This window comes from Pan troglodytes, chromosome 19 (assembly GCF_028858775.2).
Source record: "Pan troglodytes isolate AG18354 chromosome 19, NHGRI_mPanTro3-v2.0_pri, whole genome shotgun sequence".
Taxonomy (NCBI): domain Eukaryota; kingdom Metazoa; phylum Chordata; class Mammalia; order Primates; family Hominidae; genus Pan; species Pan troglodytes.
In genome coordinates, this window is record NC_072417.2 from 71,605,432 (window position 1) to 71,620,480 (window position 15,049).

Genomic DNA, 15,049 nt, shown 5'->3' on the forward strand with positions numbered 1-15,049 from the left:
TTTTTATATTTTTAATAGAGATAGGGTTTCACCATGTTGGCCAGGATGGTCTCGATCTCTTGACCTTGTGATCCGCCTGCCTGGGCCTCCCAAAGTGCTGGGATTACAGGCGTGAGCCACCGCACCCGGCCCCAGATTTCTTTATAGTAAATCCATGTTAACATGCTGAAAATGTTTTTATTACTCTCCTAGCTGAAGGTGAAGAATGAATGAATGATTACACCCTGTTGGTTTCTTGGTATACTGCTTCATATCATGGACTCTTTAAACAGAGAAATGGAATATTGCCACCCTTGCCTTCCTGGAAGAGGGGGAAGAGCATCAAAAATCAAGTCTACAGGCCTGGCGCAGTGGTGGCTCACGCCTGTAATCCCAGCACTTCCAGAGGCCAAGGTGGGCAGATCACTTGAGCCCAGGAGTTCCAGACCAGCCTGGGCAACAGAGTGAAACCCTGTATCCACCAAAAACACAAAAAATTAGCTGGGTGTGGTGGCCACGCCTGTAGTCCCAGCTACTCGGGAGGCTGAGGTGGGAGGATCCCTTGAGCCCGGGAGGTGGAGGTTGCAGCGAGCCAAGATCTTGCCACTGCACTCCAGCCTGGGGGACAGAGTGAAACCCTATCTCAAAAAAAAAAAAAAAAAAAAAATCAAGTCTATAAAATAATTTGGCCGTGTGAAGTGGCTCACACCTGTAATCCCAGCACATTGGGAGGCCAAGATGGGCGGATCACCTGAGGTCAGGAGTTCAAAACCAGCCTGGCCAACATGGTGAAACCCCATCTCTACTAACAATACAAAAATTAGCCAGGTGTGGTGGCAGGCACCTGTAAAATCCCAGCTACTCTGGAGGCTGAGGCAGAAGAATCACTTGAACCTGGGAGGCAGAGGTTGCAGTGAGCGGAGATCTTGCCATTGCACGCCAGCCTGGGCAACACAGTGAGACTTAATCTCAAAAAATAAAATAGGCGGGGCGCAGTGGCTCAGGCCTGTAATCCCAGCACTTTGGGAGGCCAAGGCTGGCGGATCACCTGAGGTCAGGAGTTCGAGACCAGCCTGGCCAACCTGGTGAAACCCCGTCTCTACTAAAAAATATAAAAATTAGCCGGGCATGGTGGCACGCGCCTGTATTCCCAGCTACTGAGGAGGCTAAGGAATGAGAATTGCTTGAACCCGAGAGGCGGAGGTTGTGGTGAGCCGAGATCGCGCCATTGCACTCCAGCCTGGGTGACAAGAGCGAAACTCCGTCTCAAAAAAATAAACAAATAATAAAAAATAAATAATCCACTATCACAGAGGGTTTCTCAACTTTTACTAAATACAGATGTATACCAAAAAGTTTTTTCAATACTGAAAGATTGTAGCCAATAGTGAAAACTCCAAAGGCTGTAAATGTGAGCTTTCTAAAATTCTTTTTTAACTAAAACTTGACAGCTGTAAAGAAAACCATCTTTGCCTTATGTTTGTCTAATCATACCCCTTTAAGGAAGCATCAAGCTCTAATTTGCTTCAATGAAAGAAATGTGTAGCCAATTCATTCTACATAGGAACTATATCTTGTAAGCCACGATGTATCGTTGTATTTTTGCTCTTAAGGTATATAAACAACGTCTACCATTCTACACATTAACCAGAACCTTAAATCTGATGATTGTCGTAACACTTCTAAGATTTCTTAGATGTGCCAATAGGTGGAAGGTGGCAGCCCTCTTCAAGGACAAATTTCCACTGCAGGCACCTTTTCCAAAACTTTCCCTTGCCTGCTATTGTAATGTTCTAAGTTCTTTCTTTTTTTTTTTCTTTTTTTTTTTTTTTGAGACCGAGTCTCGCTCTGTTGCTCAGACTGGAGTGCAGTGGCACTATCTCGGCTTACTGCAACCTCTGCCTCCTGGGTTCAAGCGATTCTCCTGCCTCAGTCTCCTAAGTAGCTGGGATTACAGGCGTGCACCACCATGCCTGGCTAATTTTTGTATTTTTAGTAGAGACGAGGTTTCACCCTGTTGGTTAGGCCGGTCTCAAACTCCTAACCTCGTGATGCACCCGCCTCGGCCTCCCAAAGTGCTGGGATTACAGGCGTGAGCCGCCACGCCCAACCGTAATGTTCTAAGTTCTCTTGACTACGATTTTGTTCCATCCCGCCTTAACCCGTAGGGTGACTCCACTCTGCTTCCCACGGGAGCAAAGGAGCCCATTTTGTTTCTTCCAGACCCAATGTTTCAACGAAGGACTACTTAGTCCACATGTTTACAGTGGACAGTGTGGGTCTCAGGAAGGTAAACGGAGGCTTACAACCAGGTAAACTCCTGGGGTTCAAACCGGGGACGAGTAGAAGGGAGCCTAAGAGGCGGAGGTCCCTTTTGCTGCCAGTGGGCTCAGAAGGGGCTGAATGCTTACGGACCCTCCAGGGGAGGGCCGGTGGCCACCGTGCTGGTGCCGCTGAGAACGGCGGCGGTGGCACAGCGGACAATGGGTCCCCCGCGCCTTTCCGAAGCCCATAGCGTGAGGACGTGCGAAAATGCGCCCTCCAGCGGCGGTTGCTCCCCGCCGCCCATGTGCCCACTGTGGGCGAGGGCACGGGCAGTCCGGACTCACCTTGCGGCTCGGGCCGGGGCCCCGCGGGCGGCGGCGGCTGCTGGTGCTGCAGCGGCGCGGCGGCGGCGGAGGCGGAGGCCGAGGTGATGAGCAGCCGCTGGAAGCGGTTGGGCGGGCGGCAGGGCACCTCCAGGCCGGCCGCCAGCTTGGCCTTGTTGGCGCTGGTGAGGCGCTTGAGGTGCACGAGCAGCTGTGGCTGGTCGCGGCGGAAGTGCGGGTTGTGGAAGTGATGGAGCGGCCCATTGCCTGCCGGTTTGCCGCCCCCCGGCCCGCCCAGCACCACCTTGCGGAAGCCGTAGAGGTTGAGCTGGCGGATGAAGCTGGTGAAGCTGGTGGTTTTGAAGAGCTCGGGCTCGGCCCCGGCCCCCGCAGTCCCGCCACCGCCCCCCGGCCCGGGCGGGCTGAGCAGCTCGGCCTCGAAGAGCGGCTGGTCGATAAGCAGCCCCTCGCCGCGGCCGTCCCAGCGGATGGAGCGGTAGCGCGGGCTGTTCACCAGGCGCCACAGCTTGGCAGGGAAGTTGTTGGGGTTGATGGGGGTGGAGAGCAGCGCCTCCATCGCCCCGCCGGGCCGGGGCCTCGCCCCCCGAGCCTAGCTCTCCCACACCGTTCTCGATCCCTCCCCGGCCTTCGCCTCGCCCGCCCGCTCCTGCCGGCGCCCATCCGCCGCGTACCAGGGACCGTTGGCGCACGAGGCCCCGCGGCGCCTCCCAGCGCGGCCAATGGGGCCTCGAATTCCCGCCACGCGGCGTGGGCACCTCCCCCTCGGCGGCCGCGTGCCCCAGTTCGGCCCGCCGGACGCCTGCGGGACCCGGGCAGGAGCCCCTTCCCCACGCGTTCCCAGACTTCAGGCCAGGAAGGCTGTCTGCCGGGGAGTTCTAAGTCCTGACAAGAGAGAAGCCCAGTTATCCACCGTGGAATACCAAGAGGCGTGTGTTTCGGCCCAGCCAACTAGTGGGGACTTGGAATGCAGAGAAAGTGTGCGTTAGGCAGCAGAGTTGGTCGTTCTGGGGACCAAAGGGTCTGGTATGTAATCTTTGCTAACAGTGGAACTGCTTACCTCTCAAACAAAAATGATGCTACTGGAGGTATAATATCTTGAGTAAACGAACTCACCTTTTAGATAGTAGCCCTTTGTATCTTTTAAGATACACTCTTTTAAGTCAGTATTTGTTCAAGACAATTTACTCAAGGTTAGATGAAAACTGAGGTCCCTAGGAGGAGGGAATCACAAGAATCTAAGTACTATCTTGTGTGCCTGCCCAACTAGCTGGTGGCATTTTAGACATTAAAGAGAAATAAAGATGGGACAGAATTCTACGGTATCCATAAGAATCGATCCCTAGCCAGTCAATAAATAAGAATGTAACAAGAGCTGTGCTGATTCAAAAAGAGAGGTTCATTTGAAAACGGATATTGGCCGGGCGCAGTGGCTCACGTCTGTAATCCCAACACTTTGGGAGGCCGAGCTGGGTGGACTGCTTGAACCCAGGAGTTCGAGACCAGCCTGGCCAACATGGTGAAACCCCGTCTCTACTAAAAATACAAAAATTAGCCAGCGTGATAGCATACCTGTAGTCCCAACTGTTCAGGAGGCTGAGGCAGGAGAATCGCTTGAACCCAGAAGGCGGAGGTTGCAGTGAGCCGAGATCGCACCACTGCACTCCAGCCTGGGGAACAGAGGGAGACTCCATCTCAAAATAAATAAATTGGAAATTGCTGGGAGAAAGGGGTACAATGTTCTACTCTTCTCATGGTCAAAGAATAAGTGAATATTAAGTTTTTTTAGAAATGAAAATAAAACGACCCAACAAAGCAGCACTAATATAGAGATTTTATTTAAACTGTATTGAATTTTTACAGCACATTGCATGTTTGTCACAACGCAACTGCACAGTTTGGATTTTTGGCCACATCATGTCACTTACACCCACAACAGCTCTGAAAGGAGTATTTGATGAACACATCTGAGCCAAGAGCCCAGAGTCTCTCTCCAAGGCCATGCAGTTTGTTCACTGATGGGACAGTCCCTCAAAACAGCCACGCTAAGTAGACAGATACAGTCTCCCCAAATGTTACCAATCTTACTCCCCTCGAAAACGGGCAGAGTGAAGTGCAATGAAAGACAAGTTAATTAAAAAGCCACTCACAACTGGCAGTAAATTTTAATGATTGATAAAATGCTTAAAATAATTTTATGTATCAGAAACAAGGAACAGCTTGTTACTTTTTCAATGATCTCAGGAATTTTGCAGACACAAAATCTCCATTATTCAGCTCCATTTAAATGAAAAAAAAAGTTCCGCTAGGCTGACCTAAATATGCCAAAACTTTTTAGGTTACATCTATGGCAAGTACAAAAGAACCACAGATGCTTCTCTGTAGGACTGAAAAGGTCAGGACAAATAATGATTCTTGTTCTAAATGCAGATCCTAGTTATTTTGGAATGAAATGCTGTTTTCTAGAAAGCAACATGAAAGTAGCAGTAAGAAAGATGACTACCATCATTTCAAAACAGGATAAGCCTAAATATAATTTACCATTTATATGTCAACAAATTAAGGAAAACTGTATAAAGTCCTAGTGGTTTCATTATAGGCCAAGGAGACTGTATCTGCCCCACCCACAGTACATGGCTATATCACTGTATCTTTTGGTTAAGTGCCACTGGTACATATTAAGATGAAAAAAACAAAAACAAAAACAAAAAAACAAAATAAAATTTTTAAAAAACCAACAACGTTTGGTCCAAATGGACACATGTTCTCTCCCAATTTTGGTATCAAGGCTTTATTCTCTTCTGTTTGGGTTCCATTGTTAAGTGCACAGAAATAGACAGCAGCATTTGTACTGAAACCCTCACATACCAAACAGCATATGCTAGGAGGTAAAAACCAAACGCTAAATTCTACCCTCAAGGTGTCAAGTGTTCAGGATAAGAAGCAATGTGACCCAGAGGAGGCATCAGCCAAGGGAAAGACAACATGGGGGAAATGGGCAATGGAACAACAACAACGAAAACCTTTGTTTTATTTTCATGCCAGGAGAGGATCAAGGTGTAGCTCCTGTGTTAGCACCAGGACAACTAGGAAAAGTCAGGTGCAAAGGGTAGGGCACAATCAGCAGATATTTCACAAGGATAATTTTTGCTTTTCCCTTCTCATTCTTCACAGCGCATAACTCAAGAGCTGCCACTGTGTAACAGAGACGACTGCCTTCACAGCTCAAAATAACTCAATGTTTGCCAGGACCGAACATCAGCAGAGTTTTCCTCTGCTCCCAAAAATGTCTCACTCCCTAGAACTGTTCCCCTAAACTGAATATTCACCAATGCTGGCTGATGAGCCAACTGAAAAATACATTGAAACCTCCACTTGCTGAGCCAGTCTTCAAACCAAACTCCACAGAAAGACAGTACTAATGCAACTAGAGGGAGTGCCTCTAAAGACTGAGCCTTCATGCAGACACAGAGCACAGAGGTACAGGATATAGTTCATCTCAAATAGGACAGGAATTCCTATCTTGTATACTATAATCTGCTTTTGTCAAGGTGGAGGAGAGATGGGTCTGGTTATCACTTGGAGTTTGGTTATACATATGCCTTTCTATTGCTGTTTGGGGCACTTTGCACCAGGCAACATCTACGCAATCATCATCTTGTGACCTCCAGGAGAAAGAGGCTGGAGTCACCAACTCAACATTAAGCTTCCAGACCCTGGGTCTGGGTTAGGACCATTACCCCAAGGTGAGGGTATCACCAGTAGAGGACCTCCTGCTAAATTGCAATTCCTCTGCTCCAGTTTCATGATACCAAGGAGGATTTCTCAAGATGGTATCTCTGAGCTCTGTGATTTCATGAGCCACACCAAGGAACCTTCCCAACTACAACTGAAGAAGATCCTCCCTTCAAACCTGCTAAAATTGGACAGGTTTCTCCCCGGCATTCAACTGGAAGCTGTAGCAATGGGTTTCTTCAGCTGTTGGCTCATGAGTTCCCTGGCACGAGAGACTTGAATGTGTTCGTAACATGAGTTACAGACGAGAACTGGGTCATAGAGTTGCTGATCAGGAATGGGCAGCTTCAGGTGGCAGCATCCAGCACAAAATACATTCCCACAATTTCTGTCAAAGCAGAAAGAGGGAAGAGTTCATCAGAAATGCCAACATACTGGCCAGGCAGGGTGACTCACACCAGTAATCCCTGCACTTTGGTAGGCTGAGGCAGTAGAATCGCTTGAGGCCAGGAGTTTGAGACTTGCCTGAGCAACATAGCAAGAGCCCATCGCTAATAAAAAAATAATTAATTAATTAATATTAAGAAATGCCAATATACTGAGAATGAGTGATACTAAATGAAAAGTTGGGGACAAACAAAAATAGTTTCTGTAAAGAGGTGTCCACTTCAAAACTAATTCCACTTAGTTCTATACATATGTATTACACTATTTTTGTTTTTGTTTTTTGTCCTTTTTGAGACAGAGTCTTGCTCTGTTGCCAGGATGGAGTGCAGTGGCATAATCTCGGCTCACTGCAACCTCTAGCTCCCTGGTTCGAGCTATTCTCCCGCCTCAGCCTCCAGAGTAGCTGGGATTACAGGCATGCGCCACCATGCCCAGCTAATTTTTGTATTTTTAGTGGAGACAGGTTTTACCATGTTGGCCAGGATGGTCTCAATCTCCTCACCTCATGATCCGCCTGCCTCGGCCTCCCAAGGTGTTGGCATTACAGGTGTGAGCCACTGCGCCTGGCCTGCCCTGTTTTTTGAGTCATACTAAATCATACAAAACATCTTACCTGCAATGGTGTCTTCGTTTGGCCAACCAGAATTCACAGTCACAGTTATAGCAGTGTGATGCCATATGGTCTGGAACCCAGCGAGTCACCTAATAGAAGGCACAAAGAAAAATTCCTGGTCCTTGTTGACAGACTGGAAGAGCAACATTGCAATGAGGAAAGCACCCCAGGAGAAAGTGACAAGGCTTATCTTCATAACTGGCTACCATTTGCCTACCAGGCTGACACTCCTCTGGGGGACAGCTCAGTCTACAGCATGTCATTCATCTCTGGAAAATATGATGACTCACTGGCTCACGTAAGTACCCACTACATATGTGCCTAAACATACCTCAGTCTCTTTCTTATCAACAGGTTCCCAGCTTGCTTCTGAAAGGCAGTCTTCACTGTGATCAGAGCCAAAATCCTCAGTATCACTGCCATCTGACTCCTTCAAACATGTCTGATGAAAAGGCAAAGACAACAAATTATCTTCATCATCATTAACGCTTACTGTTTACCATGTGTCAGGCACTGTGCTAAGTGCATTACACACATGAACTTATTTCTTATGACAGTCTTACAATGTATACTACTAATATCCCCATTTTACAAATAAGAAAATGAAGCCACAGAGAAAGTTAAGAGCTGATATGTAGTAAAGCTGGGATTTGAACCTAGTATTGTAGCTTCAGATTTACACTCTTACCGATATGCTACACCACAGCATAGAAAGACTCTTGTTATGTTCTAAACCAGGGGTTGGCAAGCTATGGCCCACAGGCCAAACTAGCCCACTGCCTGTTTTTGTAAATCAGGTTTTGCTGGAACACAGCTGCATTCATTCATTTACTTACTGTCTATGGCTGCTTTTTGTTTTGTTTTTGAGACAAGGTCTCGCTCTTTTGCCCAGGCTGGAATGCAGCAGCATGATCACGGCTCACTGTAGCCTCAACATCCTGGACTCAAGAGATCCTCCCACCTCAGCCTCCTGAGTAGTTGGGACCACAGGCGTCCACCACCATGTCCAGCTAATTTTTTGTAATTTTTGTAGAGATGGGGTTTCACCATGTTGCCTAGGCTGGTCTCAAACTTCTTGGCTAAAGCGATCCACCTGCCTCGGCCTCACAAAGTCCTAAGACTACAGGCGTGAGCCACAGTGCCTGGCTACGGCTGCTTTTGCACAATAGCAGAGCTGAGTAGTTGCAACATAGACGGTATGGCCCACAAAACCTAAAATAGTTATTATTTGGCCTTTTACAAAAAAAAAAAAAGTTTGCTGACTCCTGTTTAAAGCACCAGAGAAGTGAGAAGCAGGCAAGTGGGGAGCACCTTAACAGAAGGAAGGAAAGTGTCTGTGTAAATGGCAAGATACCATGGAGAGGAAGCTGGCTCCTAGAAGCTCCCCAAGGACTATGGTGCCAGAACCTGAGGCTGCCCAACACTGCACAGCCTATAGTCTTCATCTCTCACCTGGATTATTCCAAAATGACCTTACCAGCCTCCCAATCTGGGTCTCAACTGCCTCATTAAAATTGTACACTGTTGGGCCGGGCGCAGTGGCTCACACCTGTAATCCCAGCACTTTGGGAGGCCGAGGTGGGCGGATCATGAGGTCAGGGGATCGAGACCATCTTGGCTAACACAGTGAGACCCCGTCTCTACTAAAAATACAAAAAAAAAAAAATTAGCTGGGCATGGTGGCGGGCGCCTGTAGTCCCAGCTACTCGGGAGGCTGAGGAAGGAGAATGGCGTGAACCCGGGAGGGCGGAGGTTGCAGTGAGCTGAGATTGCACGACTGCACTCCAGCCTGGGTGACAGAGCGAGACTCCATCTCAAAAAAAAAAAAAAAAAATGTACATTGTTGCAAGAATCATTTTCTTAAACTACAACTCTGATCATATTGTGCACTGGCCTAAAATTTTATTGCCTTAAGGGTAAAATCCAAACAAGAAGGGCACTCAACCTGACCCTTGTAATCTCCACCTAATTCTCCAATGTCACCTCCCACCACCCTATTTGACTGTCTCTCATAGCCCCAGTGTAAGCGTGTATGCATGCATGTACACATATATACTCGCATGTCCCATCTTTTTAAGCCGTATCATTGGAGTATCTATTGCCACTACGCTTCTGCAAATGGTGTTTCGTTTTCACTGTCTACCTGGCTAAGTATCACACATTCTTCAGCACTCAGCTCAAGCATTACCTTCTCAAGAAAGTCTTCCTTGACGTTTCACTCCACTCCAGCCCTCTAACACCTGATGCCTCCTCAATCATAGCACTTAAAAACATCATTCTAATTGCTTACTTGTTTTTCATCCTATAGCCCAGGCACCTAACTCAGTGGCACACAGCAAGTACCCAACGAATAAATGCTGAATGGAGGGAAGGCTGGATGAACAGAGTAAATAATGGGTGTATGGCAGTTGGTGACTACTTACAAAATCATCCTCATAGTCCATGGGGGGCTCTGCTGGAGGGGCACAGCAGTGACGGATATCCAGCCTCATCTGAAGCTCACGCACCTGTCGACGTAGCTGCTCCACCTCTTGTTTGTACCCTGCTTCGATTTGCCGTAACCTATGCTGGATCACATCCGTGGGAAAGGGGAGTCCATCATCATCCAAATAGAGAGGAGGCACTGGAGAAGGGCAGGTCAGTGGAACGGGCTTTGTGCTAGAGACTTGCTTTGGATGACCGGACAACCACATCTGGTTCTTTCCTCCTGGGCCAGTACAATGTCCATTGGAATGACTAGAACAGACAGGTGACTTCACACCTTCTCTCTGAGCCCACTGGCCCCCAAAGCAGGGCCCTGTGGCCCGCATCTGCTTACTGTTTGGCCTCTTGCTACAACAGCCATAGGAAAGCAGCCGCCGAGGGGTGGCCTCCCCACTTGGGAATGAAGTCACCATCCCTTGGAAGCTGTCCCAGTTGGACCCTAGAAAAGAGAACTCACTGATCTGGCTCTGAGAAATTGGCTTCCGGACCAATTCCAATGGCATTTTCCCAAAGCGAGGATTTTCCAATAACTGCCCATTCCTATTATTTCCTCTTTTACCAATGTCTTCCTCCCCATGGGTCAGATCCGGCACAGAACTCAGTTGTTCCTGGTGGGAGATACTTGCCACAGACCCTGAGGGATCTTGGTTGAGGAAGTCAGCGCTTGGGTCTAGAGGAGTTTGGCAGGCAGCACTTGGTGGGTTGCAAACGGTGCTGAGGCTGTGATCAAGAACACATTTGGAGGGCACACCTAGCATGGAGTCTGGCTGGGCCTGTTGGGGCGTACCTGTAGGAGAGTTCTGGGAAGACTCAGGAAAATTACAAACTCCATCACACTTGTTAGAAATGACCTTGGAGAGTGCACTGACAGCTTCTGTTTCAGGACAATGTTCAGGTGGCTCCCCTATGCCATCTAAAGTCCTACCCAGCTCATCCTGGGCAGAAGGGTCTGGAGCTGGTCCCTTAGTCTCTTCCAGGACTTTGATCTCAGGATCAGAGGTGTTGCTCTTCATTTCCCGAGGCACTGCGGTATTAAGCTGTTTGTAACTTGGAGAACAGCTTTTGTGACTCTTGAAAGGTTTATTGCTCAAGTAGTCTTTCTGGCTGCTGGGCAGAGGAGGAGGAAGACCCACTTCTCCTACAGTTTGCTGAGGCCCTCCTACCCCAGAGTCCACAAAGCTTGTCTCTGATCCCTCAGGATTGCTGTGCCAGGGCTCCAGGCCTACCCTGACCTCCTGACAGTGGTTATTCAGGTTAGGGTCACTGGATGTACGAGTCAGGGGGCTGCTTGTGTCACAGGCAGAAAGAAGATCATCCATGGATCTGGTTTTAGGTAATCTGGAAAGACAAATATAACACCTCCAGGTCAGGAGATGGGCACTTGCAATACAATATATGGAACTGAATCAATGGAGCAATATCAAAGCCAGAGTTTAGAAATAATGACACTTAAGAACACTTAAGTTTAGAAATAAGGACCCTAAAGATCACAAATAACCAATGTTCACTGAAAGTTTACTCTGTAAAAAAAGCATGAGACATGGACCCTGTCCTCCGGAACCCAAAAATCTATCCTCAGCTTTTGTCAGCACTCAACCTACCAGTCTCCCTGGGCAATCTCAACCACTACAGTGGTTTCAGCTGCCTTCTATGCCAATGCCTTCTGAATCTACTGTTCCAGCTAGGACTATACCTGAGACTCAAACCCAATATCCCACTGCCTCCATCACAGTAAAACAGAAAGAAGATGGGTTTTGGAGCTAGACAATATTGGCTCTGACGCTAATTAGCTACATGACTACAAATAAGTAAATTAACCTCTCAGATACTTGGTTTCTCCCTTTATACAATGATGATAATAAATCATACCTTGTAGAGATGCTATGAGAATTCAAAATACAGGCAACCAACCACAAACATAATAACCACAAACTTTATTAAGACAACACAACTCCCTCAACACTGCTCTTGATAACCACTTAGCAGCAGTGTGCTCCTCTGCTTCCCAAGGCCCCATGAAACTTCCCCTGGTATATAGCACTCAGAGTTCTAGAGGCATTCATATATACCAGATAGGTTAAGGGACATTTTCAAGAGTGACCATCCTGATTATTAATGCAGTTCAAAGTCCTTAGAGCAATGAAAACTTGAGGGAAATTCACCAGGGAAACAGTAGAGGCTTCACTGGCCTCCTATTTTTAGATGGCTCAGTCAGTTCAGCCTACGCGGAAAAATTCCCCAAAGGCAGTTACAACGCAGCTTATTTTAAGTAATCGGTTTTTGAAACTTAAAACAAATGTTCTATACATACTTGATATACCTTTTGTGATGAATTTTGATTTTTTTAGTGGTATGAAATTCCAGGAAGGCAATAACAGTGGTTATAATTATAGTTCCTGGAGTCCCATAGGCAGGGTTCAAATCCCAATTTAACAACATCTTTGCTGTGTGACTTTAACTTCTCTATGCCTCAGATCCCTCATCTATGGAATAAAGGTAAAGTACCTAGCTCTTAAAGCTATTATGAAGATTAAACAAAAGAATCCACATCAAAGCACATTGCTCAGTGCTTCCTATAACACATTATTGCACTTTATTGTTTACTTGTTTAACTCCCTCTACTGAAGTGTCCTGAAAGCAGGACTCTGTCTTATTTGAATCCCCAGCGCCTAGCACAGTACCAGGGGCAAATGACTTGAGAAATGAATGAATGAGCTCAAAATACAACATCAAGTTTCCACTGCTAGGTGCCAATTGAATGTGTGATACACATCAGGCATCTTAGTGGATCTTCTTAGACATCCAGACAACCAGGGTCCACCCAAGACCTACTGAATAAGAATGGCCAAGAGTGAGGCCTAGGGACCTGTATTCTTTTAAGTGCCACAGCTGACTTCTTTCATTTTATTTTTTATTATGGAAACTTTCAAGCATACAAAAGAAGTAAAGAATATGCTGGGCACAGTGGCTCATGCCTGTAATCTCAACACTTTGGGAGGTCAAGGCAGGCAGATCTCTCGAGGCCAGGAGTTCAAGACCAGCCTGGCCAACATGGTGAAATCCCATCTCTACTAAAAATACAAAAACTAGCTGGGCGTGGTGGTGCATGCCTGTAAACCCAGCTCCTACTTGGGAGGCTGAGGCATGAGAATCGCTTGAACCTGGGAGGCAAGAGGCAGAGGTTGCAGTGAGCCGAGATCGCACCACTATATTCCAGCCTGGGTGACAGAGCAAGACTCTGTCTCAAACAACAACAACAAAAAGAAGAATATAATTAACTTCCATGTGCTCTTCATCCAAATTCAAATAACAACATTCTGCCATCCTCCACAACTCATTCTATGTGTACCAAAGGTTAGTCAGCAATGTTGACAGAGATAATAATACCTGAGTTTAGAACAAGGAGAGAGAGCTCATCCAGCTAGGAGGTCAAGGAAGGCTACAGAGAGAGGGTAGGATTTGAGATGGGTATAGAAGAATGTGTTTATGACTTTAATGGAAGAAGAAGAAGAAGAAGGAGGAGGAGAAGGAGAAGGAGAAGTGGGGGAGGAGGGGGGAGGAGGGGGGAGGAGGGGGAGAAGAAGGAGAAGAAGAAGGACATTTTTGATCTAGGGAAAGGTAGAATCAAAGGTAAGTCAGGTCAGTTGTTACAGAGACCATTTCCTTTAAAATCTTTATACCAATTATTTCTCGAAATCTACTCTCCATCTTGAGCTGCCTACAACACACCTCCTTCTTTGCTGTCAACTAATATTTCAATCCCAATTTCCCTGTATCTCCGCTTTCTCCCCAAACTGGCTGGTCTTCTCGACCTTTCAATGTCTATTAGTGGTACTAGTATTCTCCTACTTTTTAAGCTCAGATACTTGGGACCCAAAGTACTTTTCACTTCTACTCTCCAACTTTCAATTCTGTAGCCTGCCAATGGTTCTCTATAGTGCTTCTGAATTTAATCCTTTCTCTTTGCCAGGGACTCTTCCCCTCATATCTGAACTACTACAGCAGTGCTGGCTGGTCTCTGTGCCTCCAGCTATCCTGTACTCACTGATTAGTTCTCCAAGGATCCCACTGTCAGCAGACCACAGTAACTTCCTACAATGACTTCCTATTGACAACTGAATCAAAATAAACTCTTCACTGTAATGTTTAAAGCCTTCAATGCCCTCAATGACCTGTCCTATATTTCCGCTATTCCTTAAAATAGCCCCTTCTCAACCCCTGCCAGCCACAGAACTTCTTTTTTTAAAAAAAAAAAAAAACTACCTCTCACCCAGGTGCAGTGGCTCACACCTATAATCCCAGCACTTTGGGAGGCCAAGGTGAGTGGATCACTTGAGGTCAGGAGTTCGAGACCAGCTTGGCCAACATGGCAAAACCCCGTCTCTACTAAAAATACAAAAATTAGCCAGGTGTGGTGGCACACACCTGTAATCCCAGTTACTCGGGAGGCTGAGGCAGAAGAATCACTTGAACCCAGTGGGTGGAGTGAGCTTAGAAGATCATGTGACTGCACTCCAGCTGGGCAATGAAGCGAGAAAACCCTACCTCTCATGTATCCACTTCCTTTGGACCCTTCTCCACTAACCTTGTTACTGAGCTCACAACTCCCTTTATTTCATTCATTTGTCCAGTTTTTTTTTTTGAGACAGTCTCACTCTGTTGCCCGGGCTGGAGTGCAGTGGCGCGATATCTGCTGACTGCAACCTCCGCCTTCCCGGGTTCATACCATTCTCCTGCCTCAGCCTCCAGAGTAGCTGGGACTACAGGCGCCTGCCACCACGCCCGGCTAATTTTTTTTATTTTTATTTTTTTGTATTTTTAGTAGAGACGGGGTTTCACCGTGTTAGCCAGGATGGTCTTGATCTCCTGACCTCGTGATCCGCCCGCCTCAGCCTCCCAAAGTGCTGGGATTACAAGCATGAGCCACCACGCCCAGCCATTTGTCCAGTTTTAAGTAAATTTTTACTTTAGTAAATTTATTTAAATTTACTTATTATGTGCCAGGTTCTAAGCCAGATACACAGAACACAAAAAGACCCACAGTTCTTGTCTGGTCCTTCATGAAAATTTCCTGAGTAAAACAGCCACCAAGTGACCCTTTTAAAAAACACATCATTTCTCTAAAGCTTTGAACTACACACATTTGTTTTTTTGAGACAAGGTCTCGCTGTGTCACCCAGGCTGG

The 15,049-nt window shown here is 46.9% G+C and overlaps 2 protein-coding genes and 1 long non-coding RNA gene across 7 annotated transcripts in view; 1 reads left to right on the forward strand and 2 right to left on the reverse strand.

Annotated features, from left to right (window-relative positions):
* HSF5 (heat shock transcription factor 5) overlaps window positions 1-3,220 on the reverse strand; it is a 67,772-nt gene extending 64,552 nt beyond the window's left edge. For both annotated transcript variants that reach the window (XM_511908.8, XM_016932654.3), the window contains exon 1: window positions 2,589-3,220. In XM_511908.8, coding sequence (XP_511908.2) covers window positions 2,589-3,144 — 556 coding nt within the window. In that variant the 5' untranslated portion in view covers window positions 3,145-3,220. The remainder of the gene's footprint in view (window positions 1-2,588) is intronic.
* A 1,185-nt stretch (window positions 3,221-4,405) lies between these two features.
* The window catches only part of MTMR4 (myotubularin related protein 4), a 29,224-nt gene continuing 18,580 nt past the window's right edge, over window positions 4,406-15,049 (reverse strand). For all 4 annotated transcript variants that reach the window (XM_009432919.5, XM_511909.8, XM_009432920.5 and 1 more), the window contains 4 exons: window positions 9,804-11,202; window positions 7,712-7,822; window positions 7,381-7,469; window positions 4,406-6,708 (listed from right to left, as the gene is read on the reverse strand). In XM_009432919.5, coding sequence (XP_009431194.1) covers window positions 6,531-6,708; window positions 7,381-7,469; window positions 7,712-7,822; window positions 9,804-11,202 — 1,777 coding nt within the window. In that variant the 3' untranslated portion in view covers window positions 4,406-6,530. The remainder of the gene's footprint in view (window positions 6,709-7,380; window positions 7,470-7,711; window positions 7,823-9,803; window positions 11,203-15,049) is intronic.
* Window positions 5,760-11,741, forward strand: LOC129137629 (uncharacterized). Its single transcript, XR_008540323.1, has 2 exons — window positions 5,760-7,678; window positions 9,689-11,741. It is a non-coding gene; the product is annotated as an uncharacterized LOC129137629 (long non-coding RNA).